At 45.0% G+C, this 22,101-nt stretch overlaps 1 protein-coding gene across 1 annotated transcript; it reads left to right on the top strand.

The window, feature by feature from the left end:
• The first annotated feature begins 102 nt into the window (after window positions 1-102).
• Window positions 103-21,201, top strand: ZNFX1 (zinc finger NFX1-type containing 1). The gene is made up of 13 exons (XM_090286547.1): window positions 103-189; window positions 3,370-5,178; window positions 6,885-7,016; window positions 8,783-8,931; window positions 9,538-9,687; window positions 11,529-11,643; window positions 12,639-12,889; window positions 14,368-14,507; window positions 15,535-15,689; window positions 16,062-16,207; window positions 17,264-17,374; window positions 17,703-17,798; window positions 18,447-21,201. The coding sequence occupies exons 1-13, from the start codon at window positions 129-131 to the stop codon at window positions 20,883-20,885; spliced, it is 5,754 nt and encodes a 1,917-aa protein (XP_090142673.1). The 5' UTR covers window positions 103-128; the 3' UTR covers window positions 20,886-21,201.
• Window positions 21,202-22,101: the final 900 nt, after the last annotated feature.

Below are 22,101 nucleotides of genomic sequence, written 5' to 3'. Positions count from 1 at the left end.
GGCTTAATGCTGTTTGGGGGTTTTTCTGCTAGAGGCTGTGTTTCAAGAGTACTAATTCCTCCTAATCCATACAGATTTCCAGGCAACTTAAAGGAACGTGAGGCTGGAGGAGTTCAGGTGACTCAGATATGGAGGACAGAAGACCTTGCCTGGACGCCAGGCCCAGGGATCCCCATACCAACCACAGAGGTCAGCAAGGTTTTCCAACTAATGGGAAGGAAACTGAGTTCCCTGTGAGTGAGCAGGCCCTCCTAGGACTGACTGCACTCCCACGTAAAGAATGGCTTATTTCTTAACTATACAATGTGATTGACTCTGAAAAAAAGATAGCCCTCCCCTTTCCCTAAGAGAACTGACGAATGGGTGCCCTTCAACAAAGATAGTGACTAGGTGTCAGAAACGGAAATAACACTGGTGTAGAGCAGCATTGTCCGGTAGAAACATAATAAAACCCAAAAATGAAATTAGAACTTTTTCTAGTAGCATTGTTAAAAAAAAAGCAAAAAGGAACAGGTGAAGTCCATTTTTAAAAATTTAATACTGAGCAACACAAACAAACAAACTAAAAAGGCAAAGACTAGAATAGTAGTCAGTAGGGGGGAGGGGGGCGGGAGAGAAGGGGGATAAGTAAGGGAAGGGTCTTGTCAAGGAACGTGTATGAATGACTCATGGACATGGACAACGGGGAGGGACATGATTGCGGGAGAAGGGGTGGGTTGGGCACGGGGAGCAATGGGGGGAAAATGGGACAACTAATTGAAAAACCAAAAAATAAAATTTAAAAAAAAATGTAATACTAATTTAGTAAAATGTAATGATTTAGTACTTTTTTAATTTAAGCCAATATATTCAAATATTATTTTATTATAATCAAATATAGTATCATAGTAGTTTAATAATTTTAATGTTTTTATTTATCTCCTATATAGTCAAGTATTTTAAGATTTTATCAATATAAAAAAATTTAATGAGATATTTAACATTGGTATCGATTCTTCAAAATTTCATGTGTTATTTTACACATCTCAGTTCAGTTTAGCCACATTTAAGATGCTTAATAGCCACACATAGCTAGTGGTTTTCTATTCGTTAGCATGTGACTAGAGTCTTTGTCACAAAATCAAAGTTTGTTCCAAAAGCATTACTCTTAAAAAAACAAAAACAAAAACAAAAACATTACTCTACTGCAATGATTGTTCTGTTTTGCTCAGAACTTTCTAAAAGAAAACAATCAAATGGATATTTGCTTTTCCCTAAAGTTTTCAATATGTCATCTGAGTTTAGATGTGGGATCAATGAGGAAGAACTGTAAAATTTTATTTTATGAATTGTATGAATGTTGAAAGAATGAGAAACTATCGATTTTTCGTTCTTCCAAAATGTCTAGTTTTCTAATCAGATCAGAAAATAAAAGGACGTTCTTCTGATATCTTGGAAATTTAAAAGTAATAATTATAAAACTTTAAAATTCAGCAGTATACAGTATTTATATTTACCAAATATTCCTTTATGTTTCACATTACCATTTTCTCTAAAAAATGCAAAACAAGGAAAACTGTATATAAGTGGAGTTAGCATCTGATGTCATTAAGTGGAATGATCATTTTTCATATGGTGTGCATTTGAAATGTTTACAACACTTTTTATCAAATCATTGTTTACAGTCTTATTTTTTGTTTGTTTGTTTTTAAAATCTCCAAGTCATTCTGCTAGTTGGGTCAGCTCCAGAATCAGTTTTAGAGGAAAGAAGAGTGAAAACAAACTGGACTTGTGTTTGTGGGCCAAGATCTCTTATGAAATGTGTGGCAAATCAAGGAAGACAAGTTCAGCTTCATCCACTTAGTCATGTTAGCTTTCATGTGTGTATTGGGTATGTCACCCCCCCTCCAACACACACACACACACATACACACACTTTCTCTTCTAAGGGTTGATAATAGATAAGTACTATGTAAATGAACTTGTGCTGCAGAAAGGAGGAACACTTGAGTTTCATTTTTCAATGTCTTAACAGTCTTAATTAGCTCAAAGACATCTTAGTAAAGGAAACCCCACAGCCCCCTTTGCTGTCTAGGCAAAGTTTATGAAGCATTTCCCTTTATAGTTTTTAGCTCACTTGATGCCTCTGTTGTCTGTGACATAATTGTTTAATGGCAGAACCAATGGCTCTAAAAATCAATAGGGTAGGCCAATAGAAAATTATTATTAGTGCTACTAGTAATAACTAACATTAATGAGAGCTTTTTATATGTCAGGTACTACACTATACTAAGCATCTCATAAACGTTTAATCATTACAACAGCCCATTTACTGAAGCTTAGAGAAATTATGCAACTTGGCCAAGGTAATACAGTGCGGAAGTGCTCAGGTCAACATTTGAATCAGGTCTGTTTGGCTCTGAAACTCATACACTGACTATTGTTTGGTACTGGCAAGAAACTACAAGCAATAAGCTGATCTTTTTGACCCTCTGAAATACAGCAGTCCCTCTCTATATCATGGTTCACTTATCACGGCCTCACTTATCATGGGATTTTTAAAAATGTTACATTTATCGCAGATATTTCGCTATATCGTGGGATTTTGTGGTACTGTATACGTATGTTGTTAAAGCTACGTAGGTTTAAGAGTGTAAATATGTTTAAGAACATAAGTAGTGTTTATAAAAGTGGAAAAGGTTAATAAGGGAGTGGGAAAGGTTAATAAGGGACTGGGAACAGTTTATAAGTGTGTGGGAAGGGTTTATAAAGCCTTAAAATATATATAAATACTAAAATAAATGGAAGGTCCCTACTTTGCAGATTTTCACCTATTGCAGCAGGGTCTAGAACGTAATACCCAGGAAAAGTGAGGGAATACTGTAATCCCAGCTTGTGAGAATTAAGTGATATACTACAAGTATTTATTCTCTAGCATGTATTAGACACTCAACAAATGTTTATTTCTTTTCCCTTTTGCACCCTCTGAAAAAACGGTATATTTTTTAAACATTTTACTTATTTATTTTTGGAGAGAAGGGAAGAGAGGGAGGAAACATCGATTGGTTGCCTCTTGCACCACCCCTGTCTGGGGACCTGGCCCAAAACCCAGGCATGTGCCCCAACCCGGAATTGAACAAGCGAACTTTCGGTTTGTGGGATGCAACCCAGTCCACTGAGCCACACTAGTAAGGACAACAGTATTTTTATAATATATACAGCATAGTAATAATCTATTTTATATTTACTATATGACTTAGTAGAAAACCTTATTTTTCTCCAGATAAAACCTAAGCTCCTCGGTCATTTTGGAAAATGAGAACGTGTTTGTTCATTATTGTCCTATTGGATTTCCTTGCATCTTGATTTTTGTGCTTACCCAATATTTAGGGCCTATGGACGGTGAATTACCACCAGGAGCTAGATATCAGGCCAATAATCCACCAACCAATGCTCTCAGAGGAGAAGACAACCTGCTGGGAAGACATCCAAGGGCCAACAACCATCCTGTTCCTTATTGGCAAAGAGAAGAGAGGTTTGCGGCCATGGGAAGGAACCCACATCCGGAAAGGAGGAACCGTGGGGGACATGCCAATGATGAACCTAGAGGCCAAAGACACGGTCAGGAGAATGACACCAGGCAAAGGAATGGCAGTCGGGAGGGAAGGAACCGCAGACCGCCATGGTCTGATGAAAACTTCCAACAGTGGCGGACCCCCTACCAGAAACCTGCAGGACAGCCACAGCAGGTGAAGAAACTGGGCTATAAGTTCCTAGAAAGTCTTCTGCAGAAAGACCCCTCTGAGGTGGTCATCACACTTGCCACAAGTTTAGGGCTGAAGGAGCTTCTGTCTCATTCTTTAATGAAACCCAACTTCCTTGAGCTCATTTGCCAGGTTCTTCGGAAGGCTTGTAGTTCCAGAATGGATCGCCAGAGTGTTCTTCATGTTCTAGGCGTGTTGAAGAACTCAAATTTCCTCAAAGTCTGCCTTCCGCATTATGTGGTAGGGATGATCACTGAACCCATTCCTGACGTTCGAAACCAGTATCCCGAACACATTGGCAACATCATCTTCCTCCTCCAGGAGCTCGTAAGCGCCTTCCCTGCCAGCTCCATGCAGGAAACTTCCATGCTCATTTCCCTCTTGCCAACTTCTCTTAATGCTTTGAGAGCCTCTGGTGTTGACATAGAAGAGGAGACTGAGAAGAACCTGGAAAAGGTGCAGATCATCATCGAACATTTGCAGGAGAAGAGGCGAGAGGGCACTCTACGAGTGGACACATACACTTTAGTCCAGCCGAAGGCAGACGACCATGTTGAGAGCTACCGGACCATGCCCATTTACCCTACCTATAACGAGGTGCACTTGGATGAGAAGCCATTCCTCCGCCCCAACATTATTGCTGGGAAATACGAGAGCACTGCCGTCTATCTGGATACCCACTTTCGACTCCTGAGAGAAGATTTTGTCAGACCCCTACGAGAAGGCATTCTGGAACTTCTCCAAAGCTTTGAAGACCAAGGCCTGAGGAAGAGAAAGTTTGATGACATCCGAATCTACTTTAATACCAGGATCATCACCCCTGTGTGTTCATCGTCAGGCATTGTCTATAAGGTGCAGTTTGACACAAAACCCCTGAAGAAGGTTCGCTGGCAGAATTCCAAACGATTGCTCTATGGGTCATTGGTGTGCATGTCCAAGGACAATTTTGAGACATTTCTTTTTGCCACAGTGTCTAACCGAGAGCAAGAGGATCTCTGCCAAGGATTTGTCCAGCTCTGCTTCAATGAGCAGAGCCAAGAGCTGCTCGCGGAGGTCCAGCCCTCTGACTCCTTCCTCATGGTGGAGACAACCGCATACTTTGAGGCCTATAGGCATGTCCTGGAAGGACTCCAGGAGGTCCAGGAGGAAGATGTCCCCTTCCAGAGAAACATTGTGGAGTGTGACTCTCATGTGAGGGAGCCAAGGTACTTGTTAATGGGAGGCAGGTATGATTTCACTCCCTTAATAAATAATCCCTCAGCCACCAGGGAATCTCTGAAGAATGCCATGGGCTTGAGATATCCCAGAGTTAACGTCTTAGACCTCAGCCAGTGGCCCTCCAAAGAAGCCCTGAAGCTGGATGACTCCCAGATGGAAGCTTTGCAGTTTGCTCTCACGAGAGAACTGGCTATTATTCAAGGACCTCCTGGAACAGGTAAGAGAATTTTTCAGAGCACATGTCATCTGCCTTAGGGGATAGAGAAGGGAGGCTTGACTCTAGGTTTCTAGAATATCTCAATTAGAAACATTCCCATGATGGGATGGGGGGAGCTAGAAGAGGGTATAGAGGAGGTAAATGGAGATGGAAGGAGACTTGGGGTGGTGAACATACAATACGATATGTAGATGATATATTATAAAATTGTGCACCTGGAACCTATATAATTTTATTAACCAATGGCACACCAATAAATTCAATTAAAAAAAAAAACATTTCCATGAAATGGACATAAAACTTGTTTATAAAGTTGCTGCTTATGGTGATTTTCCAGTGGGGACCCACTGGTATGCACAGTAATAAATCAAAATCACAAAGTTAGAAAACTGCTAGGGGTCAAACTTCAGAACATTACCTCTGCTTCATCAAAGGCTGTATTCGTTTTTATATTTTAATTAAATAATATCAAGTACAGCAGGTCCTCGAATGATGTAATTTCATTAACCATCATTTCTTAATAATACTGATCAGAAAAAAAAAAATCAATTCCCAATCGGGGCCACTGTCTGTGGAGTTCGTATGGTCTCCCCATGTCTGTGTGGGTTTCCTCCAGAGACTCCAGTTTCCTACCACATCCCACAGATGTACACATGGGGTGAGCTGGCGTGTCTACATTGTCCCCGTCCGAGTGAGTGTGTGAGTGTGCCCTGTGATGGATAGAAGGGCGTCCTATCCAGGTGGCTCCCACCTTGAACCCTGAGCTGCCAGGATCGGCTCCAGCCACTTCCGATGGAATAAGTGGTTTGGAAAAGAATTCTCTTACTTGTTTTTATTCATCTTTCTTAAATGTATGTATATAGCACACATATATTTCAGTGTTTAATATTAGGAGTATTTGGGGTCTTTACTTAGAAGTTTGGTGATGTTTTTGTGACCAGAAGTATGCCGTAGAAACATGCTCTTATTTCTGTCAATCAGCCTATGGGAAAATTGGTTTTGTTTTATGTCATTTTGCTTAACGACTCAGTTTCCAAGAACCTATCAACAACGTTAAGTGAGGACTTACTGTATATAATAGTACTATGTGCCAAATACTGTTTTACATACTAGACATATGTGAACTCATTGCATCCTCCCAATAACTCAGTGAGGCAGAAACCATTCCATTTCACATGAAAAAACTAAGGCAAAGAGTCTGAATAATATGTTGAAGCTCACATGGATGGTAAATGACAGCCCTAGGTCTTAAAAGCAGACATTTTGGCTCTAGAGTCCTGGCTCCCTTATGCTATACTTTCTTCTCATGAAAATATACCTCCCTAAATAATTTGCCACATGAGATTGAAAACAAATGATGTGTCCATTAATAGGAAACTTTAAAAACTACAGCTGTGAAAAACAAAAAGGGAGGATTCTTTAAGTAAAAAAATCAAGATGTAGAACAGTGAAAATAGTCCACTGCTATTTGTATTAAGGAAGGAGGGAAGGAACTATATTCATATTTGTTTCTATATGTATTGGATGACGATCTCTGGAAAGTTACACAAGAAACTGGTAACATTAGTTGCTTTTAAGAGAGGAAGAGGGTGGCTGGGAGACAGAAGACCAAGAGGGCTTTTAAAAAAATAATAATTTTCTATAATTAACTATTCCATTCAGTAAGTCTCTTAAGTTTTCTAACTTTTTTTTCTTCTTTTTTATAGGCAAAACCTATGTCGGTCTAAAAATTGTTCAGGCCCTTCTAACCAATTACCCGGTTTGGCAAATTAACCAGCAGAAGTTCCCCATCTTGGTTGTGTGTTACACTAATCATGCTTTGGACCAGTTTTTGGAAGGTAATTATGCAAAACTGTTCTCTATCAAGACTTTTATAGTTGAACCATTAGCGACTTCAGTAGCTTTCTGTTGCCCTTTGAATAAACTTCACAATTCTCACCATGACCTGTAAGACTATATGTCGCCTATGCCAGCCTAACTCTGAATCTCATCTCTTACCTCTTCCCATTGTCTTCAGTTCCTTGAATTTCTTTTTTTTAAGTATATTTTATTGAATATATTGTTACGATAGTTTCAATTTTTTCCCCTTTGCTCCCCTCTTCCCAGCACCCCCTTCCCCCAGCAATCCCACCACCCCCAGTCCATGCCCATGGGTCATGCATACAAGTTTTCTGGCTTCACCTTTTCCTATATTATTCTTAAACAAAAAAAAAAAATTAACAATAAAAGATAACAATCCCCCCCTCTCAGACTTAAGACCCTTTATAATCTTATAAAGGACAATGGGTGAATGTCTCGTGCTTCTCTAGCTGCTTTGAGCTGGACATGGTCATTGTCCTACCTACCCTTGGGTCCAGAAATCCCTAATAAGAGTGGGGGTGTTGGGGAGAGGGTGGTCTTCTCATATGGGGAAGGACCTTGCAGACTCCAGGTCAGTTGGCTGTCCCCGGACAACAGCGTGCTTGGTTTAACAGGAGTCCCTTGAATTTCTCAGCTTCTTCCTTGGTCCATGCTGCTCCCGCAGCCTAGAATGCACTTCTGCTCTCTACCTCTCTGTCCATCCTGACCCCATCCAGCCTGGCTGGCTCCCACTCTATTCATTTCTCAGATTTTACCTTAAATCTCTCTTCAGGTGTACTTTAATATTGCCCTAAGCCAAGGTTAAGTCTCCTTTTGTATTTTTCCTTCACAGACTTAGCACATATGCAACAATTTATTTTTCTGTGGCTCGACCCTAGACCATAAACACCATGAGGGCTGGGCCTGTTTCTTGCTATATTCACAGATCCTGGCACTGAAAAAATACTTTAATGAATGAATAAGTATATGCTTTTCCTTTTGCTTAGAATATTATTTTCCATTCTTCTATATCCTCCTTTCACCTAGATTAAATCTTCTTATTCTGGAATCTCAGTTCAAATATTAGATCCTCGAGAATTAGATCCCTACCTCATCCAAACTAGGTAAGGCCCCTTCTTACATACTTGCAGCATCGTGTATTTCTAGTACTTAACCGCATTTCACTATAGTGATCAGTTGTTTAATCTGTATATTCTCAGCCAGACTGTGAGACGTGCGAACAAACTAGAAACTAAGTCTGTGTTTTCCCTGCTGTATCTTCAGAGCCTAGCACATGTCTGGCACATGAATCCATAAATATAGGTATGTAGAGTGAAAATAGAGAACATTTACTGAGAGTTTATTTTATCCTAGGCCCTACCTAGGAGCTAGAGAGATATTCTCTGGCTTTTTTGGACTGTAGCCCTATAAGGAAAGTACTACTACCTTCACATCACAGATGAAGAAACTGAGGGTCAAGTAAAGTAACTCGCCCCAGGTTACATAGAAGTAAGTTGTGGAGCCGATAAGTTGGGTCCTCGATTATCTGATCGTAAAGCCTGTGCTCTTAAGCAGCACACTGTACTGCTCTGCAGGTCGTATCCTTTCTGAGGATGTCATGCTCATTAATGGAGTCGATTTCCTGTAAGCGCCAGTTTGTTCCCTAAGGGACCAGCTGCCACAGGCCCCAGACACGTACAGCTCTCGCCCGAGAGAATCCAGCCTGGCTCCTCTCAACTCTGCTGTGCTCCACGCTTCTCCACAGGCATCTACAAGTGTCAGAAGACCAGCATCGTGAGGGTAGGGGGAAGGAGCAACAGTGAAATACTGAAGCAGTTCACTCTGCGGGAGCTGAGGAACAAGCGGGAGTTCCGCCGAAACCTCCCCATGCACCTGCAGAGGGCCTACATGAATGTAAGTCCCAGCTTTGGGTACTAGAGGTGGCGCCAAGGGGAACTAAACGAGGGAGCATTGGCTTTCAGAGGGGGCGGTCCTAGGCAGATGGGGAGGCTCCACAGAGCTGTGAAGGAGCCGGGGTCATCCCAGCGTTCCATTCTGCTAAGCCTGGGGTGTGACCTTTGCCCTTATAATCCAAGGTGGAGAAAGGACAAAAAAGGGCATGCTGCCCCCTCCCGGCTCCTGCCAGAGCCTTGGGCTCATTCCTCCAAACCACACACAGCACCCCGACTTGTAGCCTATTGACCATCTTCTAGCGGAGCGGCCGTATGCCCAGCCAAAACTCTTGAGTTATTACTGAGGGAAAAAGAGAGAAGTCTCCACCATAGTATCCTTGTCCTGTGTTTCTGTTGTATTATTTGTTTCCTTGTTGATTAGTCAGAGCCTTTTACACATTTTAGATAATAAACCTTTGGTTTTAAGATTACAGTAATGTGCTTTGGGAAGCTGGTTTACTCTCCATTCTTGCTATTCCTGTCTTAGCTTTGTTTTCCCCCAAGGCAGGGACTGAGTTTGGGGGATGATGATACTTCCCCATCATTTCTTTACCACTGTTCTAAGCAGATCGTGACACAAATGAAGGAGTCAGAGCAAGAGGTACATCAAGGGGCCCGCACTCTGGAGTGCACCATGAAAGGTGTAGTGCGGGAGCAGCACCTGCAGAAGTACATTTCCTCCCAGCACTGGGAAAGCCTGATGGATGGACCGATACAGGTAGGGGTCATCCTGGGGGATGCAAGCATCTGTCTTGACTCGGTACTTGGAAGGAGCCTTCAGCAGAAGCAGCAATCCAGAGCATTAGCTCTTTGGTAATCTGATGCTGCCGTTTCATGAGGAGAGACAGCTGAGTACACTAGTCAAGACTAAGCCTGGAGTTAGCCTTCTGGGTTGAAATCCTGGTTTTGCTCTGGGCGAGTTCCTTGATTTTTCTGTGCCTGTTTCCTCATTTATAAAGCAGGAATAATAACAACATTAAATTGAACCATATGAAATTGCCAGTGTTTATAATTTTGACCTGAAAAAGTGGAGTTTCTTATAGATCAACTTAATTCTTATGGGATTAGTTGGATAAACAAGTTAATATTTATAAACCTCTTAATAAGTGTGCTGTGAGTGCTTATTAAATGAAATGTAACGAGACAACCTAGCCCTGTGTGTCGTTGGGCAGAAAGGAAGTTGATAGCAGTCTGATCTTCCCCTTGGCTTGGCTCAGTCTGCCCTATAACAGGTAAGGTCTCTGCAAATGGTGTTAATGAGTCATTAATAAAATGATTATTACATATGCCCAGGATAGATGAGTTTTGAGTTGGCCTGCTTGGGAGTAACCTGGGGACCCAGTTCCAATTTAGGGATATGAAACAGGAGGGGAGAATTAAGTCCTCAACAGAAGACTATTGACCTATTGGTACTACTAGGTCTTACAAGAAAAAAAATGTCTGAATTTAAAATGTTTGCTGCCTATGTAGAAAAGCAGTTTTTGCATTTGAAATTTGGTACTTTACTGACCTTTGGTTGCTAGACTGGAGTTGACAGACTTAAGTCACACAAACTGTTTGACTTGGGCCACTGTGATCCTCAGATCCCACAACAGTCATACAAGGATAATAATAATGCCTGCCTTCAAAAAATGTTATGAGCCCTGGCTGGTGTGGCTCTGTGGATTGAGTGCCGGCCTGCAAACCAAGGGGTTGCCGGTTTGATTTCCGGTCAGGGCACGTGCCTGGGTTGCAGTCCAGGTCCCCGGTGGAGGGCATGTGAGAGGCAACCACACGTTAATGCTTCTCTCCCACTCTTTGTCCCCCCTTCCCCTTTCTCTAAAAATAAGTAAATAAAATCTTTTTTAAGAAAAATTGTTATGAGAAGTAACTAACACAGTCACTCTAAAGTGACTAGCTGGGAACCTAGTGAAATGGTACCCTATTATCAGTGGGGTTGGTGAATTTCAGAGTTACAAACCCAAAAGCCAAAAGGAATCAACTATGTACTATAAAAATGACCGAAGCAGGCTAGGTGTGAGACTTTGGGAAGCAGAGAAGACTGTGGCAAAGCAGAAAAAAGCGCTGGCAGCAACTCACTTCTCGCAATTGGTTGTCATTCAGGAATGCAGCCTGGTTGCTGCCATAGCTCCTGGTTTTGTCAACAGAGGCAGGAAATTTTTATTTTTAAGTCTATGCAAGCCCTGGCTGGTGTGGCTCAGTTCGTTGGACGACGTCCTGCAAACTGAAAGGCTGCCAGTCTGATTCTCCGTCAGGGCACATGCCTGGGTTGCAGGTTCAGTCCCTGGTCAGGGCACATGGAAGAGACAAGCAATCGATGTTTCTCTCTCACATCGATGTTTCTCCCTCTCTTTCTCCTTCCCTTCCCCTCTAGAATCAACAAAAGAAAAAAATGTTTTTAAAGTCTGTGCGAGTGTTATTAAGTGATGCAGTTGCCAGAGGGTTGCCAATTTGCAGCCTCTAAATTTTAAGGGAATTACTTTTGATCTGTCAGGGAGATCTTTTCCTTCATATTGGTTGTCATAGAATTCTTATGACTGATGATTCTTCCTTCCTCAGGGTGGCGAATGGGGTTGTTTCCAGAGCCGGAAGCATTCCATGATGCTGGAATGGCTGGGTCTGGGTGTCATTTCTTTCACCCAAAGTGTTGCTCCAGCAGGACCTGAAAATATAGGTAAGAAGTGGGTGTCTACCTAGAATCACATTGTAATGTGGGATATGATAAAGACCAGAAGAGCAGAACTTAAAAGTAATACCCAGGATATGTAATGAGCATTAACGAATCAGAAAAGATAAACAGTCGCTTACCAGAAAAACAGATACAACACTTTTCACAGGCACATCATAAAATAAGAAATCCTTACGGTCAATAAGGAAGGTGCTCATTAGAAACCAGAGGAATTAAAACCAAAATGAGGTACTGCTATGCACCCACCAAATTGGAACAATTAAAAAGTTATGTATAACCTTCATTGATAAGCATGTGGAGTGGGGGGAGCTCTGATACACTGCTAGCAGGAATAGCAATTGGCACAGCCATTTTATGATAATAGAAAAACAGAAAGAACTCAAATGTCTATCAACATTTGTACAATGGGTGGATCAATTATAATCTATTCAGATAATGAAATACTATATAATAGTGGAAAGGAATTACAGGATATATGGCAACATACATGAATCTCTGAAACATGCTGAATGAAAAAGGCAAGTTAAGGGAAGATATATACACTATGATTTGAGTTATATAGAGCTCCAAAAAGTCAAGAGTAGACAATGTGTTACTTAGAGGGGTACATACGTTGTATACAGGGTGAAGCAAAAGTAGATATATAGTTGTGAGTACACGAAACACAGAGTTTATATTATTATTATCCATTAATTATTATTTTCCATGTGAACAACCGTAAACCTACTTTTGCCACAATCTGTATATGGTAAAGATTTTTTTTAAAGGGGGAATGAGTAATATAAAATTGTCACTGAAAAGTGTATAAGGAAACCCAAGTCTCCATTCCCGAACTCCCATTCTTCCTATGTCCCTCCCGAGAGGTAACCACTTAAATCCCCTTGAGAATGTCTTCAACCGTCTAAGCTTTTGTCAGTGCTCCCTTTCATCCTTGGGCTTCAAGAGTCCTCATCCCTGCCCTGCCTGTTTTCCTCTCGTAGCCCAGGCAGGAAAGGAGGAGGAGGAGGAAGAAGGGGAAGAGGAAGGTTCTTTGATTGAGATAGAAGAGGAGGCTGACCTGATTCAAGCAGACCGGGTGATTGAGGAAGAAGAGGTAGTGAGGCCCCGGCGGCGGAAGAAGGAAGAGAACGGGGTGATCCAGGAATTGGCAAAAGCGCTTCTGGCCATGCGGCTGGGAAACGAGGGCCCTGGGGCGGCAGCTGGGCAGGAGCCAGCCGAAGGAGAGTGGGAGGTAAGCTCAGCCCCCTCAGAGCCTTCCCAGAGTGGGAAACGGGAGTTCAGTTACTCCTGCCCTGTGGGTGGGGGTTAGACCCTTCCGAACTAGGCCTGAGCGCAGCAGTTCTGAGCAGAAGGCAGCCCCTGTGTATCACCCACCTCGGTTACAGTGTTTCCGCCCCCTCCTCCACGTGAGCTAGGTTTCCCCGTTTACAAGCAGACCCTCGTATATAGGATGAGTCTCCTTCCCAGGAGGGGCCCAGGTGCGAAATGCCAACTTAGAAAGACAGGAAGCAGGGAGCCAGGTGCTTCCCTTGAACTTTCAGAAAAACGCGGCACTTACGGGTCATATCAGATACTTGTGGTCTTAGTGCTTGGTGCTTCCATGGATGCTAGAAACTACAAACAAGTCTGGACATGCATTAAGGTTTTAGAGGATTCAAGTAAAGTGAAACGAAGCGAGCCGTACAGGCTGGTGGAATACTTCGTTCTCCCTGGGATTTGATACTCTCTTAAAGCCAGCAGAGTGTGAATACACGCATGGCTATGTGTGGACTTTGCTTCTCCTCCTTCCTTCGGTAGGACCCGGAGGGCCTCAGAATTCACCATGCATTACTAGATATTAGAGGGCTAGGTATTCAGAATAACACTTTCTGAACCCCACTGTTGATTTAAGGGACTTTCAAGGGTAACTTTGGGTGCAGTTTTCACCAGTGTGGTGGCTTTGAACCTGATCTCTTAGTTCAGTTCGACATCACTATAAATGATGGGTGGAGTCATGATCCCAATACTTTGAAATGTGGATTGGGCATCTCTGCCACGTGGCCTCAAGAGGAGTTTGTTTGGTTTTGAAGTGGGGCAAGGTCCATAGTATTGTGACATTTGTCTCAAATGCCAGTTTTTCTAGTGGTTCATGGCCTCAGACTCAGTGACATCCAGGGGAGAGCAGCTTCTCCAAAATGGTGCCTTTAATCCACTTGTTAAACATGCTATTGTGACATGACGGTGTGAAGACCGTCCTCGCAGGCCCTGTGCAGCCTTTAGCAGGAAGGCCCCTCCACTGCTTTCGTGGTGCATGTTTTCAGAGTGAGAAGCAAACTGGGGTCAAAAGATAATTAGTTATAACTGGTGCCAGCCCTATTTTCAGTGCTTTCTGTGTATTTAGTCCTTCAGTCAACCCAGCAATCCTACGAAGAGCTACAGTTCCATTCCCGTTTTAGGGAAGCGGTGCTGAGGCCCATAGAGGGCGCAGTAACTTACTCTCCTCGGCCCTACAACTAGTAAGGGGCGGGTGACGCTTTCAGTGCAGGCCCACTGGCTCCAGAGCCCCGTTTAGCCCTCTGCAACGGAATCTATGTTGAATGTGTAAGACCCTTAAAGAAGGTCTTCAGAGGTGGCAGCACCTGTTTTTATCTGCTGTGATCCCCATCTAGGGCTTAGAACAGGGCCCCCCTCTGCCCTTATAGTGACCCTTGCTGGTACTGATGTCACCAGATGCAGCCTAACCAGAAAAAGAAAATGAAGAAGAAAGTAAAGGATGAGCTTCTCAAACTGAACACCATGACCGAGGCCGAGGCCAATGAAATCCAGGATGTTTGGCAGCTGGATCTGAATTCTCGCTGGCAGCTTTATAGGTACTGTGCCCAACCCCAGCTAGCCCATGTGATTCCCCAGGGCGTTCCTTTTCTCTTCCTAGAACATAACCCCCCACCACCCCACCCCAGACCTTCCACAGCGTTAGCTGATGATAGACTGAGCCACCCCACTGGGCTGAGTGCTGGGGAAACAGCCATTGGATAGAAGACACTTGGCTGTACCTCCTCACGGAGTTTAGAGTCTATCCAAGGAGACAAACTCGTTAATTCCACAACTAAAACATTACAAATGGGCACACACACACGCGCGCGCACACACACAGAGTAAGGAAGGCTAGTCATAGTAACGTGGGATCTGAGCTGGTCTGTCTGAGGTGCCCGGGAAAATCACATTGGAGGCAAGCCCTGAAAGGGGAGGAGGTAATTACAAGGCCAGTGGGGAAGGGAGAGCAGACAAGATTTGGGGAACCTCATAGGTAAAGGCCTTGAGATGGGAGGGAGGGAGCATATCTGTTTGAGAGAGTGAGAAAGGCAGCCAGCACAGGTGTGGCTCTGAGAAATGCAAAGTCAAGGTAGAGGGGTGGGCAGGGGCCAGACAGCGCAAGGCCTCGTAGGGCTAAGGTGAGGCCCAAGGGTTTTATCTGAAGAGTTTCAAAAAGCCATTGGAAGAGTTTCCAGCACAGTAGTGATGTGACCTGTTTTACTTGTAAAAGACGACTTGGGAGAATTATGGAGGGAGACGACTCAGCCAGGTATGGGGCAGGAAGAATCTGGAGGAATTCTTGAAGCCTCTGAAGTCTCTTACTCTCTTTTCAATACTTAACCTCTGTTCTTTATCCCACCGCTTCTTTAGCTCCTCACCACTCGTCCGCATGCCTCTGCACACCTTTCTGAAGGGCATTTTAGATTCTTGGGTCCCTGCACATCTGGGTCTTTCGTTTCTCTGTGGCCTGTGAGATCCTGAGTGGTCTAGGTTTCACTTCAAATGCAGGGCACAGTGAAGGGGGTTCCTCTGCCTCCTCATAGAGCTCATGGCTCCCTCTGCCTGGTTCTTCCCATTCTTCAGGCTGTGGCTGCAGCGGTACCAGGCCGACACCCGCCGGATGATCCTCAGCTACGAGCACCAGTACCACACGTCCGCGGAGAGGCTGGCTGAGCTGAGACTCCAGGAGGACCTGCACATCCTAAAGGACGCCCAGGTCATAGGCATGACGACCACAGGTAAGGAAACAGAAGCAAGTACACCTGCTCCGGCCATTCGCTCCTGGGGCCAGGCTCCTACCAGCTGATCTGGGACGGGGGAAGAGACGCTTCTGTACTAGGTTAGAGGGCAATACCGAGAAAAGCTATTGGAAGCAAGCAAGCTGCATTTAGGACACTGTTTGTGAAATCCACCTGCTTGCTCCTGTTGCATTTGGAACCCCAGTAGGATGCTCTGGGAGCAAGTACCAGCATCACTTGTTCCCTCATTGAGCAGTCACCGTCATCTGGGATGAATGTGAGGGGCTCAGCTGTCACCAACCCAGGAGCCCAGTGACCCGGGGGTCCAGTACATCATCTCAGAGGAGCCTTTTTCTTCTCTCTTGACTTGAGGTGCTGCCAAATATCGCCAGATTTTGCAGAAGGTAGAGCCTCGGATTGTCATTGTGGAAGAGGCCGCCGAAGTCCTTGAGGCCCACACCATTGCCACACTGAGCAAAGCTTGCCAGCACCTCATTCTGATTGGGGACCACCAACAGGTAGGGCTAGAGCCTCTGGAATATGGACTTGCTGTCTGGGGGGTAGAATCAATCGGGAAGACAGACACTGGCCTCTGCATCACCAGTTCTTTTAAGCCTGTTAATGGCTTTCTGTGATTCCTCTTTCTCTTACCTTCTATGTTCAGTCTAAGAGTAGGTCCTCTTAGATTTGGGGCATATTTTAGAGGTAGCATCATCCATTTTTCGTCTGTTGCTTCTAATACTTTTCTTATCCACCATGGACTATTTATTGCAATACCACGTTTCCTGTCCCCCACTCCCTTTTTACCACCTTCTGATCCATTCTTAATAAAAGTGCCAACATTAATTTAAACAAAAAAAGTAAATCAGATCACGTCACTCCTAGCTCAGAACTCTCCAGTGGTTTTCCATCGCACTTAATATAAAAATCAAGCTTCTTGCCCTGGCTGGTGTGGCTCAATGGATTGAGCACTGGCCTGCAAATCAAAGAGTCACTGGTTCGATTCCCAGTCAGGGCACATGCCTGGGTTTCAGGCCAGGTCCCCAGTTGGGGGCATGCAAAAGACAACCACACAATTGATGCTTCTCTCCCTCCCTTCCTGTCTCTCTCTAAAAAAAAAAAAAAAACAAATAAATCTTTTTTAAAAAAAAGAAAGAAGTAGGAAAAAAAATCAAGCTTCTTAAAGTGGCCTACAATATTCTCGGGGTTTAGCCTGCTTCTCTGACTTCACCTCACATCACAATGTCATGTGATTACTGTGTCGCCACCCCCGTCTTTCCTGCTCCCTCTCATGGCTTGCTTTTCGAATGACTGGCATCTTCCATGCCGGCATCAACTCAGATGTCACTGTTCACAGAGGCCTAACTAAAGAACCTACACCCCTGGGGACTTAAGTCACATCGCCATTATTTCTTGCCTTCATGCCCCGTGTCACTGTATCCTTAGCCCTCCAGCACCTATCACAGTGCCTGGCATGTAGAAGGCACTTAAAAAATATTTGATGAGTGGGTGGATGGATGGATGGATCCACTATGTTTGCAATAGAGAATTCTCAGTCCTATTTCTTCTCTCAGCTGCGCCCTAGTGCCAATGTGTACGATCTGGCCAAGAATTTCAACCTTGAGGTGTCTCTCTTTGAACGGCTAGTGAAAGTGAACATTCCCTTCGTCCGTCTGAATTACCAGGTGAGAAACTGGGCCTCTTTTATTACAAAACGTCTAGGAGAAGGCTCCTGGGGGCCTGCCAACTGCTGGCAAGGAAGTCCTCATAAAAATCAAACTGGTTTAGTAATCAAATGACTCTGTCAGACTTGATTTGTATTCTGTTGTAAAATACCACAAGATCAACTCACGTTGAGTTTGTATTGGATGAAGGATCTGTTTACATTCTGCTCTTTTCTCCGTTATTATTTTCAAGTGTTATCTCCCCAGATTTTCCACCAGTAACTGACTCTTTAGAAAACTGCATTGATTCTTTGCCCGTGTTTCTAATGACATACATGTCCTATTTCAGCACCGCATGCGCCCTGAAATTGCCCAGCTTTTGACCCCCCACATTTATCAGGATCTGGAGAATCATCCCTCTGTTCTCAAATATGAGAAGATTAAGGTGAGTCTGCCCTGCCTGATCTGCTGTCAGCAGTCTAGGAGACTGCGTTTTCACCAGGGTGAAAAGCGGCTTTCAGAAGGGAATAGAGCCAGCTCTTTAAAAAGCTAGTTTTTAAGAGGAGAAATATTATAAAATTTGATAACACACAGATGGGTTTTGAATTCCATCTCTGCCAGTTAGTAGCTGTGTCACCTTTTAGCAAGTTACATACCAGTTCTGAGTGTTGGGGTCTCCTGCACAGAGAGAAGAATGGCCCTGCCTCATTGCACTGTTGGATTGAAGGAGATGAGGTGTGTGAAGCCACCAGCACAGCAGAGAGCTTATAAGTTAGTTCTCTCACCCTCATCATCGTAGCTGCTGCTTAGTCCAACCTGTAATGGTTGGGTTGTGGGTGGCTGTTATAAATACTAATACCAAACCAGTACCTTGAAAACTAAAATAGACAAGTTCTCTGTCCATTTCACTATTTGTCAGTGCTTCAAACCAGGTACACAGCGACTACAGAATTAAAGACTGTGGTGCAGAGTATACAAAAAGCTCTCAAGGTCTCTCTCTCCGGAACAGGGTCTGTAGTCAGCCAATGTGAAAACAGAAAGGAAAAACTGCCGTGAGTGCACTTTCTAACATGTCCCTTAATTTCTTTTTTAGGGGGTCTCTTCCAACCTTTTCTTTGTAGAACACAACTTTCCTGAGCAGGAAATCCAAGAAGGCAAAAGCCACCAGAATCAGCATGAGGCTCATTTTGTGGTGGAGCTGTGCAAGTACTTCCTATGCCAGGAGTACCTGCCCTCCCAGATCACCATCCTCACCACCTACACCGGGCAGCTGTTCTGCCTGCGCAAGCTCATGCCAGCCAAGACATTTGCTCGTGTCAATGTCCACGTGGTGGACAAATACCAAGGGGAAGAGAATGACATCATCCTCCTCTCCCTAGTGCGGAGCAATCAGGAAGGCAAGGTGGGTTTTCTCCAGATATCCAACCGCATCTGCGTGGCCTTGTCTCGCGCCAAGAAGGGGATGTACTGCATCGGAAACATGCAGATGCTGGCCAAGGTACCCTTGTGGAGCAAGATCATCCACACCCTTCGAGAGAACAATCAAATAGGCCCAATGCTCCGGCTGTGCTGCCAGAACCACCCTGATACCTACACTTTAGTTTCCAAAGCGTCTGACTTCCAAAAAGTGCCTGAAGGAGGCTGCAGCCTACCCTGCGAGTTTCGTCTGAGCTGCGGGCATGTCTGCACCCGTGCCTGCCACCCTTACGACTCCTCGCACAAGAAGTTCCAGTGTATGAAGCCATGCCAGAAGGTCATCTGTCAAGATGGACATCGGTGCCCCCTTGTGTGCTTTCAGGAATGTCAGCCTTGTCAGGTGAAGGTGCCCAAAATCATTCTTAGGTGTGGTCATGAACAGATGGTACCTTGTTGCATGCCTGAGTCTAAATTCTGTTGCCAAGAGCCTTGTTCCAAGGTCCTGAAATGTGGGCACAGATGCACCCACCTGTGTGGTGAGTTCTGTGTGCAGTTGTGCTCAGAACTGGTCACCGTGAAACTGAAGTGTGGGCACAATCAACAGGTGAAGTGCGGTAATGTGGAAGACATCAAGTATGACCTTCCGGTAAAGTGCACCACCAAGTGTGGTGCCGTCCTGGACTGTGGGCACCCTTGCCCTGGCTCCTGCCACAGCTGCTTCGAAGGGCGCTTTCATGAGCGCTGTCAGAAGCCCTGCAAGCGTCTGCTCATCTGCTCACACAAGTGCCAGGAGCCATGCCTCGGCGAGTGCCCGCCCTGCCAGCAGACCTGTCAGAACCGCTGTGTCCACAGTCAGTGCAAGAAGAAGTGTGGGGAACTGTGCAGCCCCTGCGTGGAACCCTGTGTTTGGCGCTGCCAGCATTACCAGTGCACCAAACTCTGCTGTGAACCTTGCAACCGACCCCCATGCTACGTGCCTTGTACTAAGCTGCTGGCTTGTGGCCACCCCTGCATTGGTTTGTGTGGGGAGCCGTGCCCCAAGAAGTGCCGTGTCTGCCACCATGAGGAAGTCACCCAAATCTTCTTTGGCTTTGAGGATGAGCCTGATGCCCGCTTTGTGCAGCTAGAAGACTGTAGCCACATCTTTGAGGTACAAGCTTTGGACCGTTACATGAATGAGCAGAAGGATGATGAGGTTGCCATCAGGTTGAAAGTCTGCCCTATATGCCAGGTGCCCATCCGCAAAAACCTGAGATATGGAACCAGCATCAAACAGCGGCTGGAAGAGATTGAAATAGTCAAAGAAAAGATCCAGGGCTCAGCAGGGGAAATCGCAACCAACCGGGAACGACTTAAGGCCCTGCTAGAGAAGAGTACCTTCTTTCCGCTGCCTTCTGAAGACTTCCTTATGTTGATGGAGAAGCTGGACCAGAATAATCTGTCAGTGACGGACCTGGGCCTTGTTGAGAATTACATCAGCTTCTATGACCACTTGGCTGGACTTTGGGATTCCCTGAAAAAGGTGCATTTCTCAGAACAAAGCAAAGTGAGGACTCGACTAAACCAGGTTCATGAGTGGCTCGCCAAGAAACGTTTGAGCTTCACCAGCCAGGAATTGGATGACCTCCAAAATGAAATCCAGAGGCTCACATACCTGATGAACCTCCTGACCCGCTGCAGGCTGGCGGAGGGGAAAGTGAGTGGTGCTGTGGCAGAAGAGGTCCGCATCATCCGCACAGTCCTTGAGAGAACATGTAAGTTCACCCAGGAGGATGAACAGCTTGTACGGAAGAAAATGGAAGCCCTGAAAGCCACCCTTCCCTGTTCTGGTCTGGGCATCTCAGAGAAAGAGCGTGTACAGATCATCAAAGCCATGGGTTTACCTCGTGGCCACTGGTTCAAGTGCCCCAATGGCCATATCTATGTGATAGGCGATTGCGGGGGAGCCATGCAGAGAAGCACATGTCCCGACTGTAATGAAGTGATCGGGGGCATGAATCACGCTCTGGAAAGGAGCAACCAGCTTGCCTCCGAGATGGATGGAGCCCAGCATGCTGCCTGGTCGGACACGGCCAACAACCTGATGAACTTCGAAGAGATCCACAGGATGATGTAGGAAGACAGCGCGCTGCTGCCCTTGGCCCTGACTGCTGTGCGGCGGGGGTCGGCTCCTCATGAAGGAAGAATCAAAGTTTGTTTTGTATTGTCCTTTAGTCTTAGCTCCTATTTAAGGATCCACTTTTTAGGGCTTGCCCACGTTTGTTTTAGATTAACCCCTGCGCTAGAGTAAGCACTTTACCTCCAGAACTGATAGCAGTTAACGGATTTCTTTTTTCTCTCCTGCAAGTTAGCAGATAGACTCCCTGGAACGTGTTTGGGGCTTCCACGTAGGACCTGCGTCCTGACTGTCGGGTGCTTCACCTGCACCGCCCCAGGGTGTGAGGCCAGGGAAGCACTTGTCCTCAGTGCCGGGCCTCAACTTGCAGACTAACTTCACTCTAACAACAGCTCAGAGTTGTTTATGAACTGCTTATCCTTCCAAGGAGCACAAGAATTCCTCTTGCCCTTCTCAGGCACCCTCACTCCAGGAGACGAAGGCATGTGAAGAGACAGACGTCACTGGCTGACTGACCCTGTTACGTAGTCACTGAGAGAAGTAGGACTACCCACACAGCTGGGGGCTTATGCAAGAAGCCCAGGCTAACTAAGGAGGGATCCTCATCCCGTACCCTTTCTCATGACTTGCACTTTGGGACTGTGGAGGTTTCTCTGCATGTAACAGGAAAGGCTCAGTAGCAGTGCTGGTCCCCTGGGGTCCTGAATGGTACCAGCAGCACCCACCCAAAGTGCGACCCTTTACCCCACCACCACAGTCTGTTGCAGCTTTTGCCCGTGCAGGGTTAGCATGCCAGCAGCTTTCGCAGGCCCCAGACCCATGCCAGCAGCCAGCCCCCGGGGCCTGCCTCCCGCATACATACTTCCTCAGTCCAGTGTTTCCTAGAACAGACACTTAGGCATCTCAGGTCTTTCTAACGTTGGCAAGAAAAACATCTTTCCTATGTATGCATTTCCTTTTTGTCTTTACTATGCACTTTAGCCTATAAAGCTAATTATTAAAAACTGATTGCAAGAAATTAGTGGTCTGTGTTTGTCCTCAGCTGCCAAAAGCAGCTCAGGTGGCTTGAGACTGAGGATGGGAATAGGGGCCCTTTTGTTTCTGTGGTTTGGGGTTTTCATGTAGCTGGTCATTTTTACTCATGGTAAAAAAGTTTGTTCAACCTGTACAAAACGGTATGTATATATATTTGAAGTTTCCTTCTCCAGAGGCAACC

The sequence above is a fragment of the Furipterus horrens genome, unplaced genomic scaffold, assembly GCF_987537825.1.
Source record: "Furipterus horrens unplaced genomic scaffold, mFurHor1.1.pri manual_scaffold_8, whole genome shotgun sequence".
Taxonomy (NCBI): domain Eukaryota; kingdom Metazoa; phylum Chordata; class Mammalia; order Chiroptera; family Furipteridae; genus Furipterus; species Furipterus horrens.
Note: the sequence above shows the minus strand (reverse complement) of the source record. Positions and strands in the feature narration are given on the sequence as shown.